The 25,480-nt window shown below is 41.8% G+C and overlaps 2 protein-coding genes across 2 annotated transcripts; one reads left to right on the forward strand and one right to left on the reverse strand.

Annotated features, from left to right (window-relative positions):
* Positions 1-511: 511 nt before the first annotated feature.
* On the forward strand, positions 512-1,822 carry nkx2.4b (NK2 homeobox 4b). The gene is made up of 2 exons (XM_028953222.1): positions 512-1,033; positions 1,221-1,822. The coding sequence occupies exons 1-2, from the start codon at positions 637-639 to the stop codon at positions 1,820-1,822; spliced, it is 999 nt and encodes a 332-aa protein (XP_028809055.1). The 5' UTR covers positions 512-636.
* A 1,062-nt stretch (positions 1,823-2,884) lies between these two features.
* xrn2 (5'-3' exoribonuclease 2) lies at positions 2,885-18,756 on the reverse strand. The gene is made up of 31 exons (XM_028953467.1): positions 18,538-18,756; positions 17,976-18,103; positions 17,638-17,749; positions 17,413-17,524; positions 17,219-17,277; positions 17,021-17,110; positions 16,864-16,936; positions 16,704-16,754; positions 15,971-16,128; positions 15,819-15,893; positions 15,589-15,722; positions 15,454-15,511; positions 15,248-15,355; positions 15,121-15,165; positions 14,761-14,901; positions 14,608-14,652; positions 13,824-13,915; positions 13,033-13,168; positions 11,347-11,454; positions 11,143-11,232; positions 10,961-11,033; positions 10,626-10,709; positions 10,233-10,330; positions 10,072-10,151; positions 9,898-9,954; positions 9,546-9,614; positions 9,317-9,445; positions 8,641-8,789; positions 4,453-4,498; positions 3,380-3,557; positions 2,885-3,143 (listed from the first exon to the last, which is right to left on the reverse strand). Exons 1-31 carry the CDS (start codon positions 18,610-18,612, stop codon positions 3,081-3,083), a joined length of 2,916 nt encoding a protein of 971 aa, XP_028809300.1. The 5' UTR covers positions 18,613-18,756; the 3' UTR covers positions 2,885-3,080.
* Positions 18,757-25,480: the final 6,724 nt, after the last annotated feature.

Raw genomic sequence — 25,480 nt, forward strand, 5'->3', positions numbered from 1 at the left:
TAAATGAGTAATTATTTATAATTAACCTCACAGAAGTATAGAGAGACGCATAATTCATTCATATATATATACTTTTCCCACGGCGAAGTGGAAAAAATGACCCGGCGTGCATTTCGTAGAGGTGAATCGACCAAAACCAAACGAACGAAAGGATTTAAAATGAATTGGAATGAATTCGAAGCGGCTGCTTGTTCTCTTCACGTCTTTCTCTCATCGAAGAACAGAAGTCCGCCGTGTGCAGGTAGAATAAACGTTTCTTTATTTTTATTTTACTCGGGCAACAGACTCGAACCCGGCACCGTGTCCTGCTCGTCTTTGTCGCGAGAAGCAGCGTCCCCTCCGATCACCCCGGTAAAAATGTCAATGGCCATTGTTGGCTCGTTGGGGACGAGGCTCCGCCCCCCCGCGCGTCTGTCGTAAACCCGGCGCCCGGCGAGAATAAACCCCGAGATAAGAGCGTCCGCCGCTCGCCTCCTCCACGGCGATCAATTGGATCTCGGGCGCGGACGACGAGCACCTCTCCTCCCCGTGCTGCCGCGGAGAGAGGCGCACCGGCACCCACGGCGAGCCCCGACTAAACAAAAAAAAAAAAAAAAAAAACCCGAGGCCCACTCGTCACCTGCGGGCTGCTGCACCATGTCCTTGAGCCCCAAGCACTCAACTCCGTTCTCAGTGACAGACATTTTGAGCCCCATCGAGGAGACGTACAAAAAGTTCGGCGCCATGGACGCTGCGGGGAGCCTCGCGTCTCCGCTGGCCGCGTACCGCCAGCCGCAGGCGCCTCAGGGCGGCGCGCAGCAGCACCACGGGCACCACGGGCACCACGGGCACCACGGGCACCACCACGCCGTGGGCCACAACCCGGCGGTGGCCGGCGCGTACCACATGGCGCACGGCGTGTCGCAGTTCCCGCACGGCGCCGTGGGGGGGTACTGCAACGGGGGCGACCTGCCGTCCTACCAGGAGACCATGAGGAACGGCGCGGCCGCCACGGCGTGGTACGGAGCCAACCCGGAGCCCCGCTACCCGACAAGTGAGTGCGAATCGAATTTCGATTGGTTGTTCAAATTTTATTTGTCACATACATAGTCATACACGGTATGATATGCAATGAAATGCTTAATCTCTCCAATTGCAGCAATTTCATAGAAACAGTAATTTCACTTCTAAAATGGTTTTTAATCGATTAATCGTGATTAATGTGCTTTTTTTTCGGTTAGTTTCCAGATTTATGGGCTCGTCGCCGGCCATGAACATGGCGGGGATGGGCGCGCTGGCGGGGATGGACGCCGCCAAGTCCATGGTGACCCTCCACGCCGCGCCCCGGCGGAAGCGGCGCGTCCTCTTCTCCCAGGCCCAGGTGTACGAGCTGGAGCGGCGGTTCAAGCAGCAGAAGTACCTGTCGGCGCCGGAGCGGGAGCACCTGGCCGGCATGATCCACCTCACCCCGACCCAGGTGAAGATCTGGTTCCAGAACCACCGCTACAAGATGAAGCGCCAGGCGAAGGACAAGGTGGCGCAGCAGCTGCAGCAGGAGGGCGGCGGCCTGTGTCCCCAGCAGCAGTCGCCCCGGCGGGTGGCCGTCCCGGTTCTGGTGAAGGACGGGAAGCCGTGTCCGAACGGGTCCGGCCAGCAGGTGCAGGTGCAGGTGCAGGAGCAGCAGGCCATCGCGCTGGCCGCCGCCGACGACCTGGACGACATGTCGCCGAGTCCCCCCGTCCTGCACGGCCAGATGAACAGTATGTCGCAGACGGACGCGGCGCTGATCGAGTACACCAACAGCATGGTCAGCTCGAACCTGCTCTACGGCAGAACTTGGTAGGGACGCGAGGCGCGAGGTTCTCCGTAAAAATAAGCGTGCATTTTATTACTCAAGGGAACGTTTTTTTTTTTTTATTTTATTTTTTTTATTTGCTGGACATTATATCTGAAGTTTGGAAATGGATACCAACCGAAAACTGTTTTTTTTCCCCACCCCTCATCGTACCTGAAGACAAAAAAAAAAAAAAAAAAAAAAAAAAAGAATCCGAGATAAAGGGAAGGACTGTACCCCTCAAAACTAAGGACGCATTTTACGATTTACTCTGGTTCAAATGCAAACTGTGTTTACTTCATTTTTTTTTGTTAATCATAAATGCGATTGCTGCTGCGTTATATGAATATATATAAAAAGGAAAGAAAAAAAAATCAATCCATTTTATTATGTTTCTCATTACTTTTATTTCCGATTGTTTTTGAACAGATGCGACAAATTAAATGTGTTTTAATAAGACATTGACATTTGCGGTTATTAAAAGTTTTTTTTTTTTTTTAAATATTAAACCGGACTATTACTATATTTTAGTAATCCTCAATAATAATTACAATAAACAACTCTCAGCGACCATAAGCATAAAAATTCAATCCCAAAATAGTCCATAAAAAAGGCAAGTAAAAACTCATGAATCATGCAAATTCCATATCATGTAAGCACAGGAAACATTTTTTATATTTACAAACGAAAAGTTTGGTAGTTCAATTGTTACTTTAGGATAACTAAGGAGAATTATATATTTTATATAAAATACAATAAATTCATACAGAATTTTTTTGTTGGAAAAATTACAATCCTTCCATCCTTATGAGAATAATTATTGAAATAACCCTATGATGCTATTTTAAAACAAATTAAAACAAACCAGCCATTGTCTGGTTCCCGTTTCCCAGAAACCTTCCAAATGATCCATCTACATTTCTGACGAGTTATTATAGAGAAGAACAGATAAAAAAAAATGCTGTGATGCTCATTCTATTTATCTGAATTCGTTCAATTATGAATTCAGAGATAGTCGTAAATAAGAGCCTCACCCACACAGACATACAAATAACTCAGCAACACACAAACTAGATTCGGACCACTTGTATTTCACAGGTTTTACAAGCAATATTCTTAAAAATCATACATAAGAACATTCAGTAAAACATTTAGGTTCTTTTTCTTTTGTTTTTTTTTTTTTAAACCAATTAAGACCACCACCCAGTTTCATAAACATAAAAAAATAAAAATGGAAAAAATTGGTTGAGGGAAAAAAAAAAAAAAATTATTTCCACATGTACTGCCTTGTAGTTGTTGGCAAAGGATAATTTCGTCCAGAATTATACCCCTGTAAAAAATAAACAAGAAAAGGAAAAATTAAAGTTGCAAAGATGAAAAACATAACAGTGTTAAATGATTAAATAACAGCGGCTCAATTATTGGTCAAAACAACAATGTCTAACTTTGAAAATATATATATAAGTCTCCCAGTCAATATAGTTCAACAATTAGCCATAACAAATGTATAAGCCAGCCCGAAAAACAGGAGTGGTGCCAAGGGGGTGGTGAGACGTGAGGAGTTACCTGTGATTGCCTCTGGTCATCTCTGCGCTCGTCCCGGTGCTGGTGGAATCCCCTGTGGCCCATGTGGCCCCCGTGATCCCCTCTCGGACCCCTCTGCATGTTCTGCTGGTAGGCATTACTCTGGGACTGCATTGCACGGTCCCAGCCGCTGCTTCCGCCACGGCCGCCAAACTGCTGTCTGGAACGTGAGCATAATTAAAAACTGAATTTAGCAGTTTTAACAGATTCACATCCAACTAAAACCACCCACACTGTAGGAGCCCTTTATTAATCCATCTGATCGGTGTGTGTGGTGGGGTGGCTCGTCTCTTCAAGTCCCATCAAGTCCCATCGAACCATTGTTTCAATGGATTGCAGTGACCCGGCAACATCACAGCTATTGGGCGAAACCTCAGGCTACTCAACTAATACACGACAAAAATCATGCATTCGTACAAAGCTGTGATTAAATAAATAAATAAATAAATACTCGACAAAGTTTACCGCCGATCTCTGTGTGCATGTATACAACTATGCGGTCACTCGGAACCGGAGGAGGTAATCTACGCTCCACGCGAAACGCCGTCCATCCCTCATTACAGAATCCTGTCACATCCTCCCCTGTGGCTGCTTCAGCAGTGCCCTGGAATCCATAATCCCTCATCCAAGTTGCTTATGCATGTCAGTCGGCCTCGTTGGTAGGCAGTTAAAGAAACTGTGTTCGGGCACCGCTAATAACTAGTGACCTAAGGTGACAGAGGCCCACAATGGGCCTGGCAGGCCTGAAAAGTTGGACCAAAAGAAGCTGATTAGTCCCTCAAGAGGTCTGGAGCCACCCGTCAATGGCCGGTCTGTGCGGCCCGCGGTGGTCAAGGCAGGGAAACGATAGAGCTGGAACTGCGTTAGTGCTGCCTCATTAAGTCCTGCGAACCTCTTCAAGAGAAATTTGTTTAGCCCGACCAGAAACTCATTCCAGTGAAAGCCCCCCCAGGGTGCTGCAACCTGCAAGAAAAGCTTGAGGGGAAAGCGAGGAACATCACCGCGTATCCATACAAAGTGCCGTTATACAGACGAAGTTATGAAGAGAATCTTACCTTTGATAGTGTGGAGGATTCTGGGGGAAACCGGGCTGCCTGGAAGCTAAGGAGGCAAAATAAATAAATACATTTTATAAAAAGAAACCATCAATAATATTCAAGTGTATAAAGTGGCATAATAAAGCGATTAATTTATTGTGAAACCTGAAACCTAAAAAAGGCCTTTTTGAGAAGAAAACGGCAAAGTTGTGGTGCGGAATGGCAGGGCCCGAAAACATGAATGTTAATTAACCTCAGTTCGTTTCAACACCAAACCCCAAGATCACCACCCCTCATTTCAATTGTGATACAATTAAGTCCCATTTTGTTATATGAATGCATCAGATCCCAATAAGATTTGGGTTATTTAAAAATAAATAATAAAAAAAGAGGGGGGGGGTTGAAGGAGGGAAAAAAAAAAAAAAGTGCTGCATTTGCATTTCCTCTGCTGAAAATGAAATAAGCATTCAACTGGCGGCTTTGTGACGGCCTCAAGTACCCCTGGTTCCATCGCTACAAGCCCTTCACAAAGCCACACTTTAAAAAAAGTAGCGAACGCGGCTTCTTCCCAATCTGCTGTTGCCAAGGCGATGACCAGCTGCGAGCCTCAGGCTTGGTTTCTTTATAGGGGCAGCGGCGGTGAGTGGTTTTGGGGGAGTGAGAGGGCAGACAGTAAGGAATGGGAAATTTAAAAAGGGGAAGATGAAGGTAGGAGAGTGAAGAGGGGGGGGGGGGGGGGGGGAGGAGAGAAAAAAAGTCGTCTTCACTCTCAAACTTAAAATTGCGGCCAGTGTTAAGAACGGATGATGGCAGGGGTACACGCAGTGTGACCAGGCGACATCCAAAATACTGAACACAGAGTCTTCAAAAAAAAGGCAACAGAAAGAAGCAAATGGCTCTGAAAGTCACTCGCGGTTTGATGAACAATAAATAAACGGTCATTTAAAATCCAGACATTGTACACATTTAAGTGTTACTATAGTATAAATGGACAACTGGACACTTTTACATGATTTTACACCGGTCCGCATCAGCAAATCGTCTGTGACGTTTGAAGTACGGCCCTGGTCAAAATGTGGCCCGCAGAGAGATCAAAGTGGCCCTCAGCCTCCCTATTAAAATATGTGGTATATATATGCCCACGTCTCTCAGTTCCCCTCTTCATATTGATTCTTAAACGTTGGTTCATGCTTTGTATAAACATTGCAAAAAACATCCGTTATCTTAACCAGATTCTAATGGCAGGTCGGGGTTTAATGTAGTCCGAAGCCTAGCCTGGCAAGCTAGGTGAACAAGCCCAAATAAAAAAAAAAAAAAAAAAAAAAAAAAAAAAAAAAAACCCAGAAACCTTCACTATTTAAGATAAAAAGACTGTTTTGCAGAGATTGCGGTTTACCATTGTAGTCCAGCACCTCTGGAAAAGGAGTAAATCTCTCCCAGAATTTTACAGGATTGGTAATGACTGGTACAGATTGATAAATTAATAAACGGGTGATGTTCACAGTGGTTCAGGTTGTAGGTGCTGATTTCACTGTAACAGCCACCCTTTATAAGCGCTGACATACATGAACGTGGTTAAAATGTACAGTGATCAGCCTTCCTCAGACACAAACATCACAAAATGGGTCAAATCAGGCAAAAACAAATCTCCACCCCGACAAAAATGGCTCCATCAAAACCACCGTAAAATTGCCAGGTCTCTGGAAAGCGTACGTGCGTGGGCGCGGTGGTACGGCTTCAGACTCATTGCGGCAAATTGCTGTGTGGACGTCCGGCTGAAACCCACCCCGCTGAATGACTTTCATTAACTGCGGCTAAAGACGTGCTAATCTGACATTTAATAATCTCCTCAAATCAACAACCGCGGTTTCAAAAGACATAGCCTAATGACCGCGGGGCCAGAAACACAAGCGGGACCACCCACTTCCACACCAATTATCCCCGCCTCGTCCCGGACATCTCCCCTCTGTTACGCGGCCAGCGGACAGACGGACCATCTAAACAGGCCTTCACAATAGGCAACAATCATCCTCTTTAATAACGCCAGACTGTAGCTGACAACTTGTAATACTACATGAACACACACACACACACACACACACACACACACAAACAAAAGCCAAGTAGGATTACATAAAAGGGGAGGGGGCTGAAAAACAGATCCAGTCACAGACTGTCTGCTCATTAACTTAACAAGGATTACAACGGTAGTCAAGAAGAGACAGAACGGACAAGCCCCTGGACCCGACGCCACCTTGGGAAACTACCAACCCTTCACTTGTACGTACAGCTGAAAACGCGTAGAGTAATTATTATTTTTTTTTTTTACTTTTAGTTCAGTCCCCGCTTAAAAAGAATAGTTTAAGAAAAAAAAAAAATTGGCAAATGAAAGTTGAAACACATGTTTACCGAACAAGAACAGAATATATATCTTATGTGCTGAATGTATAGGGAGGAGTTTGTGAACGTAATATAAATAAATACACACGATTTGAAAATGAGATGCATGTAGCTATAAAAGTTTTGCCTGAAAGACTAATTAACTCAAGCTAACTGGACCCCATGATGCCCACGGCCACCTCACAGACTCCACACACTGGGGTCCTTTACCACCAGCTGTTCTGATTAGCAGCCACAATAGCCAGCAGTGCGTCTGCGAGGTGGCGTGTTGACCGGTCACTGCAGGGGGCGCGGGCCTGGAGAGAAAGGGGAAGTTAACTTTGGCTACGGCTCCCTCTCAACGTCACAGTGGACGGCGGCCACTCGACGAACGCAACCCCCCCACCCGCCCCGATGGCCTCCTGTCACCAACAGGCTTTTGTCAGAGGACGACGCTCTACCCCAGCTGCCTGAAGTCACACGGTACAGGAACACGGCTCAAAGATCGGCAATACATATGAAATATTCTAACAAGCCCACGTAATAACAAATGAACAAAGTGCCAAAAGGAAGAGGTAGAGTGATTAATTTTAAAATGACTTAACGGCACTGCGCTGCGCTTTTGTAAAAACTTGAATGGAAAACACATTCCGCGTGTGTAACATAAGACTAACCAATGTGACAAACCCACACATAAACCAGACTACCTTTACGCACCTGAGGGAAGCGCAACTCCGATGAAATTCTGAGATGCATTTTACACTTGTTCATTTTTCCTTTTGCCAAAAACGTGTTAAACTGATTTAGACTGAAGTTATGGAATTATACCTGTAAACAGTTTGTAGAGGATAGTCTTAAGAGCCACCACTTAGGATGACCCATCATCATAATAAAAGCTACATCAGACAAGCAATAGTGGCTCTACCACTTTACATTAGACTGTTTGCCTGCTAAGCCTTCATCCTGAATGCCAGATGTTTAATTTCTTAACAATGATTAACTGCATATCTAGGTTTTGGCAATCACACTAACATGCAAATTGTGAGAAATATATAATTCTGCTTCAATTGGACTAAAATTTACTTATATATATATATATAAAAATCACACACACACACACCACACCAAGCACCTAATCTAGAATTTAGTAATTACAGCGCTTTTCACTAAAAGCAGATAAATAAAAATTCTCCAATTTCAAGATGTATTTAAAAAAAAAAAAAAAAGGCGTTAAAAACACGAGTGGTCTGGAATATTTACATTGATTACCTTAATCAAAATGTTCTTCACTCGCACGGGAGTGAAGGTAGGAGAGATGGGAGTCGGGGAGTTTGTAATTGCCAAATTAACCATCCGGAATGAACCACGCAGGCCAAGGAAGAGAGACCCGGCGCTGCCAATCCTGAGGCTTATTATCGAAACACGCCAATCCTGATGTTTCACGCAGCTGCCCAGCCACATAGACAGCACGTGAGAGAGAGACACATACTGACTAAATGTTCGCTTCCTACTGGGAATCTGCTAAACCCCTTCAGTCTCTTAAAAGTTGATTGTCAAATGTATTCAAAATCACTTATATTTATCATCAAACTACAGATTCCATTCCAGCGTTGTTTTTATTGAGTCACTTTTGGCATAACAAAATGCAGCACCTCATTCAGAAAGACAGAACAAGCAAATCCATATACAATCACTTTTTTTATAGCCATATAATATTCTTTTGGGGGGAGTGTGGTGTTTTACAGTAGTGTTTTGATCAGAATAATTAATAATCCGATTATACTGAAAGTAGTAGAGAGCGTAGTTTAAAATAAATGTATCACTTACATGAATAGGAAGAGGGCTGACCTCTGTGGAAGTTGCCCTGGTGATAACTGCTGGGAGGAGGGGCGTTGCTGTAAGGGCCACCCCTGTGCTGGCTTTGGGAGGGGCCATGGCCGTACTGGCCACCGCCTCGATTTCTGTTCACATGATGGCTAAAGAAGAACACGCCAGAATTAAATATATAAAAATATATATATCACAGGACTGGTGCACAGGACTGTGGACATAATTCATATCTGAAAGTTTTGAGAACTGTTCATTTTCTACCCATGGCTCCAGCCATGTGCACCTACCCTGTGGTGCAAAAGAGGCCGTATTGGCCTTTTCACAAGGGCTCCCTGAACACCTGCTCGTATGGCCTAATCAAACCAAATAAGGGCTTTAATTAAAAGAATTAGGAATTTGGAGGCTGTGGATCTGCATGAATCACGTGGGTGGGGGGACAAAATAACCCTCTGAAAGCCAGAACAGGAAAAGCACAGATGTGTAATTACACACGTGTATCGGGGTCCAATTTTCCCCAAGACTTTTACGGCTGTACAAAACAGCTCAAAACTAGCTGGAGAGCAGTCGTTAATGGACGAAAATAGTTTGCTGGCCCAGAGATGAAGCTTAAAGCATTTTAAGGTCTGCTAGTTTTCTCTCAGCAGAAAGATGCTGCTTTTAGTAAGAAATATACCCGAGAGCACGGAACCCTGACTGATCCAAATGGGCCTGCTGTCGGTTGGGGTTGAACCCTAGCTGGGGTCTCCAGGGTCTGTGATTGGACTGTTCCCAGTCATGAGGCTTCAGGACTTTGTTTGGTATTCTTCAAAAACAAAAGAAAACAAGAGACAATGAATTTCTGTTCATTATATCACAGCTTCGAACTCCATGTCCAAGAACCATATCAAGCAGGAATGACTTACTTGGCCCCGGGAAGAACCACAGCCTTAAAAATGTAATCCTCCTTGTACTGCGGGTCCATGAACTTGATTCTAAAAAGGAGACAATAAATATAAGCGCCGTTTCACACAACAATATACTTACTATCAATTTTATTCTGCTTCTGAAGTAGATAATGACCGGTAGAGCGCCTGGGCTGCAGCCACGCTTAAATTTACAAATCGCTGCCCGCAGAGCGGCCTCCGCAGGGCGCAGCATGTAATTACAGCACCAGTAGGATTAGCGGCCAGATGGTAAAACATGCGGCCGACTGAAGTGGCGCAGCTTTCCTACCTCTTTCCAAAAAATGATTAAAGCAATGAAAGCAAAACTGACCCAACCGCACTGTTCTGGGATATGTCTCGCAGCATTGGAATCGGAGACTCCACTGGTCTAAATGGAAACAAAACCCACATCAGTAAGAATGGTTGTCGCGAACATTTTATAAACAATTAAAGTGGTTTTATTTCCCCTTTTTTGTTGGGAGACAAAAAAAACATTGTTCCTTACTTATTGGGTAGAATAGGGTCGTCATCAAGATTTAATGTCCCCAGGATACCATGGCATAATTCAGCAGGGATCTCAGTGCCCTGAGAAGAGGGGGAAAAGAATAAATATCTAATTCTGAAAAGGATGCTTCCGTTTTTAAAGCAATTGTTCATGTTTCATACCTCATGAGATTCTGCATGGTATAGTTCAATGATGAAGTCGCACAGAGGGTGGGACTTCGCCACGAACACCACATCACTTCCCAGGCTGTTCCTTTTGGCTGCAAAAAATACAAGCAGTTGCTGTAGTAACCAGGTCCATAGAACTTCCCTTTGTGATTCAGACACTTTCAACATATTAAAATCAAGGACTTTCACTGACTATCAAGAGGCAATTTATTACTGCAAGGGCCAGGCAGGTGTCACATTCATCATCACTTATAACATTTCATCAAAACTGGTTTGAGGGGACAAAGCTATGCACACCAACAGCCTTTACCTAAGAAAGTAATCACAAATTCGGGTGACCGAACGTTTTTTGAAAGACTCATCCAAAGCACAGTTTGGAACACTTACATTCATCAGTCGTCAGGTCTGGGTAGACTTGCTCCAGGGCAGCCCGAAGTCTGCGCTCATCCACAAACGGGAGCAGAGCCACACCTAAGAAGCAGCAGCAGAAGAAAAAGGAGAGAGTGAGCACACATACATCAGGCTAAGAACCCATATGAACTTATATATTACACCTATTATATGGCAGTGGGAGTTTGCAGTTCAACTTGCTTAGTACGGGTTACACACAGGGCTGTGCGAATCATTGTAAGAAAATAAAAAGGACATACATATATACAAAAAAATTAAATCGACCTTGACTCAAACCAATACCAGTATATTAACCCCAGCATCTTGCTTACCTTGCCATGCATATTTCTTTCCATTCAAGTCGATGGCAAAGTCATCTGGGTAAAAGTCAATGATGGAGGAATCCTGCAGAAGAAAGGTCAACGGGTCACAGCTAGACAGTTTATAGTAAAGAACTCCTGCTGTATTCATGAACCATATTTACAACAGTCTAACCCTGTATTTATTTACTCACAGGGTCACTCATCAGCGCTCTCCATGATGTTGGCAGGAAGTTACCGCTGGCAGCAGGAAACACTCCCATCAGTTGCTCCAGAGGCATGAACTAGACACACACACACACACACACACACACACACACACACACAGTTAAAATAAATAACACATGCATATAAGGAACAATAAGAATAACAAAGATATAGGAAATTAACAACTTTACCGGTTTAGTCCCTTTCTCAAAGTCGGTGAACATGTTTTTGATGTCTTTGAAATCAGAGGCAAAAGGAGCATAGTGGAAGGGGAAGTACCACTTCCAGGAAGCACAGCCCTGGGGAGAAAAAAAAAACCCTCAAAATTAGGAATATATGGGCTTAAGCCACTATCCAATACAGTGTAAAGAAAGGTCACTTTCCCTCCACAACCCTTTACCATACAAAAGCACACCTGACCTCCAGCCCTGCAAACAGACTGAAGATGCCTTCTGCACAGATATGCCCGAGCCTAAATGATTTTAACCTCCCACAAAGTGGATGCTGCGCTAGTGAATTGCCATTTCCTTACCAAGGGCTGACCTTCACTTTAACACAGAAGAGTATATAATGTGCTCTGGGGGCCTGTGTTTTCATTATAACCATTTCAACAACCCTTCAACAATGTGTCTTAATAAACCTAATGTGACAATTCTGTTACTGCGTGACCCCCCAAGTAACGCCGGGCCACACAAACAATTCAAATGCTGAACCCAAGTCAGGCATGCACAGAAGACCACAGGGAGGGATGGGTGTGTGTAGACAGGAATTAAAAATAAAATAAATTCCCGCCATGTAGCCGAATTATCTAGTGCTATGTGGCCGTGAGTGTGTGTGCATACATAAGCATGCGCAAAACCCGGCGGTAAATGTGAAAATTTGAGGTGGAGGGGAACAGGCACGTTCTGCAGCAGCTGTGTGGACTCTATAATGAATCCATTCAGGCCTCCCCGGGGAAGGCTCTCCACGGCCGAGCACGTGGAGTCAACACACGGGCCCCGCAAAACACAGCTCCCAATTACCTCCAGCAAATCCCTGAGCCGGTCTCTAATCAGACAGGGATCTACTGGAGAGAACCCCGGGCTAATTATTGAATGTAAAGCTAAAGATCGAGACTTGCGTCTGTGACCTGATGGATGGAGCGGAGGCGTCGCACCTCGCACTTGTGTTTGAAATGACAGAGCAAACAAAAAAACAAAAAGGAAGCGTTGGCTGGATGCTGTTGATTTACAGACAAAAGGCCCACAACAAGTCAGCTGTGGCGATCAGATGAACTGCAAAGTGTTTTTTCTTATGTAAAAAGAATTAGAATAAAACGTGTTTTTATTCTTACATGAAAATTTAAGTTATGTGTTGGCAACAGGTGCAATCAGTGACACCAATCGAGGGAATATGGAGATAGTAGGGGTGTGTACTGGCAAGGGTCTCAGGATATGATACGCATCATGGGTCACAAGACTATTAAATCATGATGCGTTGCGATATTGTAGATATTCTACAGTTATGTACAGAAAATGTAAAAACAAAGCTGATATACAAGATGCAGTTTACGATCGGTGTGAATCACATTAAATTAATACATTTAGCCAAAATAACTGGACAATTTGTATATAAAAATATTTGAGGTCCTTGTATCGATACAATATCACCATGTAAAATATCCCGATATATTGCTGTATCAATATTTAACACCCCTTGGAGATGTGTGAATATTAATTAATATTAATAATAATACAATATAATAATTATGAAGATTTAAATATGTTTAGCTAGACTATACCCATGTGACCCATTACTGATCAGTCCTGACCAATCACATGCAAAACACACAAGCAACTAGCCAAGTTCTAGATGCCTGCAGTGAGATGAAGACCTACCTGGTAATAGTACCGGAGTACCCAGCACAGGCCCTCCACATAAGACTTGACCACTTTCTTCCTGAACTCATCATCAGTCACATCAACATCAAACTTGGTTTTGTAGTAGCGCTGCTTCCAGCCTTCTTCCCACAACCTGTTGGGATGGGATGGTTTATTAAACGGTTCAAATGTAACATAACGGCTAGACAGAGAAGTGCAACTTTTTTTTTTTTTTTTGCAGCTCCAGCGGCAGCATTTTCAGACATGCTAGTGAGACGCAGTGCCATTTCGCTCACATAATCAAGGAGCAACGGCATCTGTCTGCCCAATCCTCCCATGTCCCATTGGGGAAAGAAAAGCTTCCATGAATACCAATTTAGCCAGTCGGATTTAACAGCTTTTGCTGCCGCGTCACTGAGGAATTGGTGAGACTATTTCCCCTTCCCATATTAATCAGTGGTGGTAGAAGGTACCACTGCAGCATGTTCCAGAGGTGCCATGTCACTATTGGACAGATTTTAAGCATGTCTGGGTGTTAGGCATCTTAGAAAGTGAAGTGAAACACGGTGCACACAACAAAAGGTGTCCTCTGCTTCTAACCAATCACCCTTGGTCGGCATCCATGACGGACGCCCAGGGAGCAGTCTGTAGGGATGGAACTTTGCTCAGTGGCAGGTTTGCGGTATTCAGAAACCTTCTGAGCACAGGTACGTTCCTTTACCCGCTAGGCCACCACTGCCCTATGGAGTTGGTTCCATGCCTTAAGTTCTGCAAGCAGAACAGAGCCACCAAAACACGGCAGCAGTTACCTGACGTTGTCCTCGGGTTCTGGTTCACTGTCACTGTCTTCCGCTTTCCTCTTCATTCCACGACTGTCCTGGTCACCAGGCCCTGCAGAAGACTAAAAAAGGAAAAGCCACACCACCAGATGAGGAAAAGGAAGAGGGTGAAAAGGAAAAACACACTAACACACACATACACACACACACACGTGATTTCCTCCCAGTTATTACATTCACGGTGGATCTGGACCAGCGCCAAAGCACCCCCCCCAACCTTTTCATATTGTCTGTTCATTTGTATTTCCAATTGTGATATACTGTAAGTTTACCAAGCGCAGCTCTATATGGTCGAACAGGTCAAATTCAATTAGAACTCAGTACTGTGCTTAATATAAATGTAAAACTATTCATTGCCAAAAATGTGAATTTCAGGAGCTATTCATGTGGAAATTCAAAGGGTTTAAACATTGTGGTGTGCAACAATAAATAAACAGATATAATACACTATGTGTGCTCTACTAATGCATACATGATATTGAGGAAAACCCACAGAAAAAAAATAAAGACCACAGACCTTACTCTTTTAACCCCTGCCTTTGTTGTGCTAATCACAACTTCTGCTATTGTCCTCATGTATGGAGCACGCTGGGGAGGGGGGTGAAGTACTATAACATCTAACAATTCATACATTTTAATTGAAGCCTGTTCATCGGGGAAAGAAAAATAGAATTTCTGCAAGGTCCAAGAATTCAGAGAGAGAGGGGAATAAAAGATCGTATTTTATATATTTTTAATCCCAGAATGTGCATACCTTATTCCCATTCCTCATCTTGGCCTTCAAAGACTGTGCAGCATTCTGGAGAACACATGGAAATGTCTTAACCGTGTAAAATAATACTCTTAAAGTTCACATAATATTATATAAATAAATAACATTTATCTAACCACACAGAGTTAACATTACCATGTTGTGCTGGTTCATGCCTTGCATCCTCATTTCATATGCGGCGTGGCGTGCGTTCTCTATTGCATGGGGTCTGCCTTGACCCCCAATAGCCTGAGGTGCAAATTGGCCAGTGGGCAGGTAAGCTGGGCCCTGTTCTGCCTTTTAAAATGAGAATTTTTTTTTTAATTAACTGTGGAAAAACAGAAATGCACAGAGCCTAGATAGGTAGGCAGTTTAATGGCTTGTAGAGTTGCTCGCCATAACCCAGATGGAAACAGATATTCAAATGACTCTAGCTCATTTGAAGTAGCACAGAATGACAGACCATGTTTGTCGAAACCAATTTACCATTAAATGCTTTGAACAGATATTACATACTTTCATTCGCTTTTTCTTCTCTTTCATTCTTCTTTTGAAGCCCTCCTGCAGATATATTTAAAAAGGTTTCACAACCATGTAATTTCCCTCATTTCAGACTACATAACCATCAAGCTTGGTTTCTTACGTCGTCCTCTTTGCGCTTTTTAAAGATGTTGTCTTCAGCCACTCCCACTGCCTGCATAATGAGCTCCACACGTTCCAGGTTAACAAACCCACTTTCTGTGAGGTAGCCCTTTGGATGGGGGGAGAAATAAAAAAAAAAAACGTTCCAGACAAAAAATATAAACCAGACACACAGCCTGAATACAGACAGTAACCTACAATACTCACCCCGGTCTTGTGGACAACATCTTTGTAAATGCCAACTAATCGATCAATAGCCCCTTCTCTGGCAAGTGAGAACATAAAAACATGAAGCCTCTCTGATTAAAATGATTTTTGCCTTCAACAGCTAGACACACTAACCTGATCTCTAAGGATGGCAGGTGTGGTAGGAAGTCGTTGCCAACAAAGAAGCACATGAAGACCCAGTCGTCAACACTCCTCTCAAAGTCATAGGGGAAGGGGAGACTGGCCATAGTGAGCTCCCTTTCCAGGTACTGAGAAGGTAAGAGCACAAAATGCTCAAGTCAAAAGAGGGGAAAGGAGGGGTAGGGGGACGGAGAAAAAAAAACAAACACCCAACCTCAACCCACCTCACGCAAGATTGACAACCGAATAAATATGAACTCTTGCTCTGACACAGGAATGGAATCCGCAAATTCATCATGCTGAGGAAATGACAGAAAAGGCAGTTAGAATGATTCTAAACTGGCTAATTATGATAAGCAGGGCCCAATAAACTTACCTCGCCCTTTTTCTCCTTTGCCATGCCCTGGCAGTCCTTGATCTCATGGCCCATCTGCCCACACAGAGAACAAGGCCTCGGCTTGTTGGGTTTGAACTCCTCCCTGATGATTGTGAAGTTGGGCTCATGAGTGGCCAAGCCAAGCATGATCAAGTCCGCTACAATACGAAAGGAATACAAATGTTCAAGATGTCGAACATCCTCAATGGCCGCTTGTAATTCTTATTAAAATCCAAAACAACGAGTCAAACACAGAGGTGGGCCTAAACATGCAATACTAGCAGATAGAAAAAATGTAATTAATTAAGCTCAAGACTTCAGGTGTGTACAAAAAGGTATATAGGTCATTAACTCATTTACATGCCAGAAAATTAAACCGTGTGTTTCCTGTCTGAAAAGCAACATCAGTTTAATGAACAAACTGAAAAGGGTTTAAATAAAATAAAATAAATAAATAAAAAAAGCGTGAAGGTCCATTTTGTCTAACAAGTGCATCATAAAAAGCAGTGAAGTTCAATAGTTTAGGTTGCATTTCCATTGTATTAATGTTACTGCATTTAACATGTCAACTAAACTAAAGACAAAATGATGCATCCATTGTACATCAATTTCAATTACTCATAACCGTAAAAGAGTAAATAAACCCAATCCAGCAATTTATCCTTATTTGTTAAAACAGGAGGTTGTGTGTGCGAGTGAGTGACAGAGCAAGAAAGAAAAAATTAAGACATACCATCAGCTCCACAAAGACAATGATGGGTGTTCGGGTCATGATTTGGTTGGGCTGGTGGAAAACAGCAAAGTTAAGTTTGTGAAAAAAAAAAAAACCCTACATTTTTAATTATTAAAAGAAATACAGGACTTTTTTTTTTTTTATATATATATATATATACCTCTTTGGCGTCTAATAAAGTCCATAATTTTATGTTCGCCTTCACCAGGAACACTGGCATCAGACAAGAAGACCTAACCAAATATATACAATATTAGTTTATCATTGCCATACATAAAACTCCACACGCTGCAATCAAAATTGAGAGTAGTACTTACTGTAATATTTCGCCATCCTGGATTGTTGCTAAGCCTGTCTGCGATGTAGTATCGAAGACATTTGGCCAAATTGTTCATAAATTCAGTTCCCTGGGAAGATCATCTTTTTAAGCAATATCCTCTCTCTACTATGATAAATACCTCACACAAATTCATGAAAAAAAAAAAAAAATGTTCATGTCCCCTGAAGTTACTTACTGGAGTGATACAGTTGCTATCAAAGCGCTCTTTGATTTCTTCAGGTGGAAGATAACCTCCTGAAACAAACAGATGCCACAAGCCAAGAAAGTTTATTTGGTTTATTGAAGAGGTCATTTTATTACCTTAACATAAATCTGAAATATTAATTAATTATAAATCTATGTGAAACTCAAAGAAAATTCTCTCTCCACCTCTTTGAATGACTTCTTCACGCATTTTGTGCTTCTCTTCTGCTAGCTCCACTCCTTCTTTAGAGGCTCGAAACCGGCGAGAACGTTGTTGATTCATTTTTGCACGAGGTGCCTAAATAGAAAACATGTCAGTTATTACGTTGCAACAACTGGCGAGGTTGAGAGAGACGACGACCAAGAAAAAAAAAATAATGATGATGATGTTTAAGTAAATAACGAACTTACAACTCCATCTATGGCCATGTATAAGACTCTCCGAGGACGCACAATGTTGAAGAGCCGGTCCATGTACTCAAAAATTGCCACCATCATCTCATCTTCATTTTTGGGGGCTGGCCTGTCAGGTTCAAAAACAATTATTTAACTTCAGCATGTGTGGCACAGAGTACTGAAAGCCATCCAGACAATATCACTGACTTCCCAGCATTCATGTCATGGCCACAAAAACATAAAAACAAACAAAACGATTCAATTCCCCCAGGTCCCCACCAAAAAAAGATCCAACCGCTGTAAACGGTGAAGTCCGTCTGCATTAGTCGATTCAGAAACGAAATCGAACTCACTTGTCCTCAGGATGTGTGCAAGGATGAATAATTCCATTCATGTCCAGGTACAAGTTGTCAAATTCCACCTCATTCGGGTTTGGCTTGCTGGTGTCGACGGGCACGCGAACCCCACTGCATTCCTTGGACTGTCAACAGAGAAGCAGTGAGCATCATTTCAAAAAGTAAACACATGCGGCATATTATCAAAGAACAGTAGCAACTTGCATGAAGCACATCATGCACATATCGTCCTGGGTTTAAAACTCTAATTTTATGTTCAGAGTTCACCTGCACTGACGTCTACGCTCGAAACGTAATCAGACACTGAACGTAGGTGATTCTAGGCTGGTAGTGTGATTATAGGGGCTGTAGTAGCCTACAGAAGACCCAGGTTCGAACCCCGCTTACTACCATTGTGACCCTGAGAAAGACACGTAACCCCGAGTGTCTCCGGGGGGACTACTGATCGCAAGTCGCTCTGGTAAATGTTGTAAATGCGATTTACAACATTTAACAGCGTTTTTCACAACATTAGCCGCCGCGCTACGCCTCGCTCGTTATTGTTAGGATTAGCATGTACCTTCTCCTCCAGACAATGCACAATAATGGAAGGATACTTCCGACTTAACCAACGAAAAAATGCTGGAACCCCCATATCCGATAAAATACGACGAACAAGGCGGCTACTTGATTAAAAGCGTTTCGATAAAAGAAAAAAAAACAAAAGCACGGGAAGCTAGAAAAGCACCGCGCATACAAGCAAACCTCGGCGAGCTAGCTAGCTCGGGTTAAAGCGTGCGCAGATACTCTTCCGGGTCATCGTTCCCAATCACGCGGAAGTAAATGTAAAGATTTTAAATTCTTAATAATGTATTTTACAGCGACCGTTTGCGAAATAATAACTTGTGATCTCTTAAATGCACATGACAATCGTTGGCTAATTTATATTTGAACATAAAACCATTAATATTACAGCAAATAAATAAATCTGCAATTTTAAAGTATCTGGTGGATTTGTAAATACAACTACATTATTGATTCGAATTATTGATTACAAGCACATTCACAAAAAAGAGAGTTTGTGCAGTGTGTGCATGTGCGTGTGTTACTGTTAGACTCATCTGAAATACTTTTTAAATAAGTGGGTTTTCAACTGTTCCTTATATTTTTGTTGTGGACAACATATTAATATTTTATGATTTTAATATGTTAGAATGCCCCCCCCCCCTAGATATGCAGATAAACGGCCTTTTTTGTATATAAGTAGTGGAGTTTTTCAAAATGCTCCACCAACTGAGTTGATATTTGAATATTCCAAGCAAACTCCATTTGTTCAGATGTAGTGATTCCACTGAAAAAAACTTTCCAAGACTCTGCCCCTTTGGGATACAAGGACTCAATTAGAAATAGATGCTCCGGGAAAAATAAAGCTCTTCATTAAACCAAATGGCCTTTGATCTTGCTTGATGCATATGCAGCAGTCTGCTCATCCCTTTATAGACTCTTCACTCTTGAAGACACAAGCCCTGTATTGTATAACTGCAGTGGGTCCTTTTCATTGCACAGAACAAGGCATTTGATGCCGTTTTTGCTACGTTAATGTACTCTTATTAATTCAGTGCAGATGTTTGCATCATCAAGTCCACATCCTCTTTTGCTAACCCTTTTATAATATTTTTGACCACTCTTTTCCCCAAAAAGGCATAAATCTGATTGTACAGCAGCACACTGGATGGATATTTAAACGATACGGGCCCTTCGAGGACATGTGATTACGCACAGAAGTGCAATCTCAGCTCAATGTGTCTCACACATCCGGGGCAATTTCCAAAGATTATGCCAATAACAACATGTTGCACCGTGATGATAGCTGTGGTAACAACATGTTTCTGAGAGAAAACAGCGCTCACCCCAGCGCATCTTCTCCTTCAGGGACAACAGGCCATCAGTCGGCTCACTTCAGAGCGAGCAGGATTCAGTATCATCACTGCGAAGAGCTACAGCTAGAACATATGCTCCCTGCAACATTCAGTGCTGAACCAGGCTGAAAATCATTTATATGCAATGAATATTAATTCCTCTTGTTAGTCACAGATTCACAATTTTATGAGTCATGCATTATCAGTGCATATTTAAATTGTACCTCTTTACAGCACAGGCTGTTTACAGTACAGTAACGCAGTGAACAGTTTGTCATCAGCAAAGCATCTGAAGCCACAGGCCAAGTTTGGTTTTCAAAGTTTGACTGGCCCCTAGTGGTCCACAGGATACTTGACTTCACTCCTTGAAGATTTTTGATTCAGTTTGTTTTAGTTATCCAAGAGAAAATGAAAGGGGTAAAATTCATACATTTTGTACTTTTTCTTTAATTAAAAATGTTTTTCATTCATTTCTTGAAAAATGTTCACAGAGCCTTATTTTTGGCAGTGGGCCATATCAATTATGACGTTAAACGATAAATATGTAATCATGTATCCAATATATATTTTATAATGTAAGAAGTGAATTATAATACATTTTGTAAGACAAATTGAGTTTTAAGTTTGAGATAAACTGGGGTTTGATACCCTGGGGCAGAAGAGGGCCCTCTTCTGGTCATAATTTGTACCTCTTGTGACACAGTAATCGCACCCTGTTAAAAATCTAATAAAATAATCCTGTATTAGTCCCATGAGTGGGAAATTTGCAATGTCACAATAGAAAGTGGACAATACAGGATAAGAGAACCAAGTATAAATAGAATAGTTTTTATTCTATTTATACTTGGTTCTCTTATCCTGTATTGTCCACTTTCTATTGTGTACTCTTATCCTGTACTGTATTGTACCAACAATACAGTATAAATGTACACTTTACAAACAATTATAAATTTGGATATGGAAAATTTAAATATGGATTAGTGTATAATAAAATATAAATGTATATATCTGTATATAGAAGCTTAGATAAATATCTGTACATATGTACACATAGGATATAGTTGTGTATATATGTACAGAGTAGATTTATATACAGATATTGCACATAAGAAACTAATTAAACAATCATTTACTACAGGTTCTACAACTAGTACAACCTATTGGTTGCACCCAAAAAAAACCCCACACACATACGGTAAAACACTACCATTTGAAAATGTACTCAGTTATAATTTTACATATGCTCAGAGATCTTTAAATTATCAATCCAGATGATATATTTTATTAAATATTCAGATATTACAAATTACATCAAGTATGAAACAAATATGGAAGCCGTCACTTCTGTTTTCTGAAAAACAAGTCCCATAAATGTGAAATGAGCACATATAAATGTGCAGAGAGTGCCTCTTTGTAGTGAAAGTGTGCATTTAATCCGTACGGCCTGTTTAACACCACAGTCATTGCTATGCAGTGCGGCACCCAATGCCTTGCCCCCGCTATTCAGTGGAGTGCAGTGTTTGGCCAATGAGAATTCACCCGCTAGAATCTCATTTTGCATTCATAACATGAAACATTCAAACAATGCGTCTCTCAAAGGCTGCTGAATGGGACGCCTTAATAGTCATGTAAACAACTGAAGACCAATTACTTAATGAATCGGCCTCACACATAATGAGGTGCCTCACAAAGGACTATAAATGCATGCTGTTGGCACAGCATCCCGCACCCCGAGCCACAGCCACACAGTGACACAGATTTTTGGCTGGAAAAGCAACGTGGACACTTTTTACATCAGCAACAGAAGGCAATGATCAGGCTAGTCTTTATTTTTTTTCATCATGCATTTGATATGTGACATCCTCTCAGTTATTATTAGTCCACCGCATCAGGAAATAAATAATGCGATTGTATAACTGTATCTGTTCTGAACTTATTGTTTAATTTAAGAAGAGGGTTTAGACATTGGGCATCCATTAACCAGTCTAGTCAATTTCTTTACTATTAGTGAAATGGCTTATTGTCCTGTTTTAATGAGGAACATTTCCCCTGCTTTCAGCTTGCTTACCCAACAGAGTTATCTGGCCATTAAAAAAGAACGTTTGTCTGTAGAAACTTTCTCTCCCCCTCCCAGCTTCTTTTGATTAACAAGCCCATCCGTCCACAAGCCGAGATGCCTACACATGAAAAGCTCAGCATGAATTCAGTTAATATAATACATCAATTTATATCCCCAAGGTCTCGCTTTGGCCTTGGGCTGCGGGCCTCTTTCCACATGTCTCCAGCGCGGCGCCTCTTCAAATCTGCTTTTCGCTCATTGTTCTGAAGCCGTAATGAGAACCAGTGGCAGGTTCACACCTTGTGTCACGTTTGCATTTAATTGTAATTAGCTTTGTTATCCTCTGGTTAGAAAAAAAACTCATTTTGTACGCTGTCTTTTGAGTACTAGAGTGAGTTAGAGAGCTTTCATGGCTCTTTATAGATAAATTTCTCATCTTTTGTAAAGAATGATGAAAGCAATTCCATTCATTAAAACTGAATGTCACAATGTTTTTAAATAAATGGAAGATAAAGCAGAACACACAGAACCACTGGTGTTCATTAAAAGTAAAAGAAATACATATGTAAAGGCTGTTTATTTCTGAACGTATTCATTATGTAGAATGCGAATCATTTTACAATATCTATTATTGCCTATTCTGGAGAACTGTAGTGAGGATACAGTGGCAAGTATATAGACTAGATAAATGAATAACACAGTCAGCAAACTTTGATCATTGACACTGATATAGAAATTGAACGATCAAATAGTGCTGTATCAACAGAACGGTATTTTCAGCCCTGACCAAAATGTAATTATTGGATCACACAACCACATACTAAATGTATGAACACAAATGTATGAACACATGAAAAAGCTGTGAGATAATCAAGAGCCTGCAAAAGCTTTTTGTTTGTTACTTTTGTCTGTCACGTTTGTCACCGGTTGTTTCACATCAAATCTGAGTTTCAGGGAACAAGTAATTACCAGCTAACTCAGTACAAATAAGTTAGCTACTCAGTGTAAATACAAATAAATTGCACTATACACACAACCTGTTTTGTTAGGACCATTTGCTGCATAATAATTATTTCAACATAATTATTATCGAATAAGCGCCTACCAAGTGGGTACAGAACAGAAAATCTAATCTTCATGGAATCCCTGAGCCAAGCCTTTAACATGTGCATTTCTGGCATTTACTAGACCCCCTTATCCAAAGCAACTTATAATCAGTAGTTAGAGACACTCGGGGGTTAAGTGTCTTTTTTTAGGATGGAAGGTTTGGATCTTTGATATTGTGGTTTTCTGGTTGATTGTCTTACCCACTCTAGCATTGACATTAGCAATGGTTCTAGCATCCCTTTACAATCCTCTCTACAACTTACAACTTTAAAACAGCAATATCTGTGTGAAGTTACAACAAAGAGCATAGACCACACCAAAAATGAACACTTCTTATAGTGCAACTTTAACAATGCTATACTAAAGTAAGGCTATGCTAATGCTAAGTAATAGACTATTGCTTTAAGAACATAACATGCTCAATAATTTGCTTAAATGTAAAATGTCAGTGTACTGTTTTGAAAATACATAGATGTAACTATAATAGATGTAAGTATATAATTAAATTATTTTAAGTTTTAGAGCAGTTTAGAGCAGGTGAATGTGTAACAACATGGGAAAGGCTCTTGTCATAGGTGTTGAGCAAAAAAATGAAAAAGTATCCCATTTAAAGAACAGAAAACGTTCACATGCGTGAAGATCCATCCTCTTGTCCGGTCGTTATCTCAACCTCTGCACATAAGAATTTCAAACCACAGACATACAATTTAATGCATCAGCATAACATCACTTACCATGAACTACAAATTTAATCTAAAAAGTTCTGGTCATCTTGAGATTCAATGGATGGTGAGGTGGGTGAAAGAAGGAGAGCAATATCATTTCCACTCTTAAACCATAAAACAATGAGATCCATCATCGATCTCTTCCTCTGGCCTAATTGAATAGGGTGGTTTTCTAAAGGGGCTCTGAAACACTCTCTCGGTAGACGCAAAGCAGTTTAATTGGGCTAAATCGATGTGAATTGAAAGCACTCGGTTAAAAGCAAGAAACCACACTGGCAGGCGGCCTGATGTGGCCAGTAATATGCCAGTGTGAGGGCCCTTACCTGCCCATTAGTATGGAAATGCTGAAGATGGGCATTGAGGATAAAGGATTTTAATAACAAACACATTTCCCCCTGTTAGCCTCTAGCTGGAGTGGGATTCAATTATTTTTTTTTCCCAAGCTGGCTTTGCCATGCATTTGCGTGCTGGTTCTCCCAAGGCAGAGTACGTAACCCTAGTGCACTGCATCGTCCCTGACACATGGCCACGCTCCGGTCTCCGAAGCCACCGCATTCGGAACCTGCAGGAAACTCCATTATGCTCCTCTTGAGAGGGCTTTATTTGGGCTTATTTGGGCTTATTTTGGGTCACTTTGACTCTGGCTAAAATTAGCCAGCACTGGAGCAGAATTCCATCAGACAAGATTGAGGGACGGTGTTGGTGTGGGGGAGGCTGAACAATTTCCTCCCCTGAAATAGCTTCCCTTGTCATTGTCCCTGTTCACGACTATTGCATCATACAGGCGCTCCCCAGATGTCTATCCTACAGACAGAAAGCTGCAGTTGTTGCTGGTGATGCTGGTAAGTCTTATTCTGTAAGACTCTTGATGCCCTTATTCCCTGAGGGATTATTCCTGGGTCTTCCCTGTTCCATCTATCCTTCTGTCTGGCAAAATTTGTCTGGCAAAATACCGTTTAATATTTGCAATCGGATGAAGGCTGTATACCCTTGCTGTTCTGAAATGGGCATTAATAACACCATTGTCAGCACTTAATTTGAATCAGTCACGGTTGCTGCTCAGTCTGCTCCCACTGGGGGAACGAAAGCACTTTCGCTTATCATTTGGTTAGGCTGCTGGTGAGAAAATGAGTTAAAGTGGCAGGCAAGACATAAGAGAGGCGCTTCCTTTCACACTTTAAAACCGCTTTCAGCTTCCACTACATCCGAGCAATTCAGACGTCTCCATTAAACCTGCCTTGCTGGTTACAAATGTGTAACCTTGGAATCACTTTAAATGTGACTGGAATTGGTATAATGAAATGACTATTATTGCACCGCGTCTAAAATTTGCGCTCATGCACTGCATAAGCATTATTCAAAGTCATGTCTGGAAAACATGTCAAACAATGATTCCGGGCTAACATGCCCTTTCATTTGTCACATCAAGGGGCTGTGGTACAGTCAACTGCAATATCTTACCAGTTTTAAAATAATGAAGCACTCAGCAAGTAAATACAAAACATTCCCATTAATATTAGTCCAATTTAGATAAAATGTGTATCAGAGAGTATTAGATATAATACTCGAATAATTAACTTCTGTCAGTAATGGGTTGATGCGAACCATTTAGATCCCATTTGACGTACAGTCTTTTGCAGATAGTTCTGAAATCCATTAAGCACAGATAACCCCAAATTATTACACAGTCTAAGTTAATCAGGAGCTACGAGT

Source organism: Denticeps clupeoides, chromosome 14, assembly GCF_900700375.1.
Source record: "Denticeps clupeoides chromosome 14, fDenClu1.1, whole genome shotgun sequence".
Classification (NCBI taxonomy): Eukaryota; Metazoa; Chordata; class Actinopteri; order Clupeiformes; family Denticipitidae; genus Denticeps; species Denticeps clupeoides.

What these genes read in the sequence shown, in the direction of transcription:
- nkx2.4b (XM_028953222.1), top strand. Translation starts at nt 637, where the DNA reads ATGTCCTTGAGCCCCAAGCACTCAACTCCGTTCTCAGTGACAGACATT. An exon ending in GGAGCCCCGCTACCCGACAA is followed by an intron (nt 1,034 to 1,220) that starts GTGAGTGCGAAT and finishes TTTTTCGGTTAG; the next exon opens with TTTCCAGATTTATGGGCTCG.
- xrn2 (XM_028953467.1), bottom strand. Translation starts at nt 18,612, where the DNA reads ATGGGGGTTCCAGCATTTTTTCGTTGGTTAAGTCGGAAGTATCCTTCC. An exon ending in GAACCCGAGGACAACGTCAG is followed by an intron (nt 13,169 to 13,823) that starts GTAACTGCTGCC and finishes CCATCCCAACAG; the next exon opens with GTTGTGGGAAGAAGGCTGGA. An exon ending in ACCATGCAGAATCTCATGAG is followed by an intron (nt 10,152 to 10,232) that starts GTATGAAACATG and finishes CCCTCTTCTCAG; the next exon opens with GGCACTGAGATCCCTGCTGA.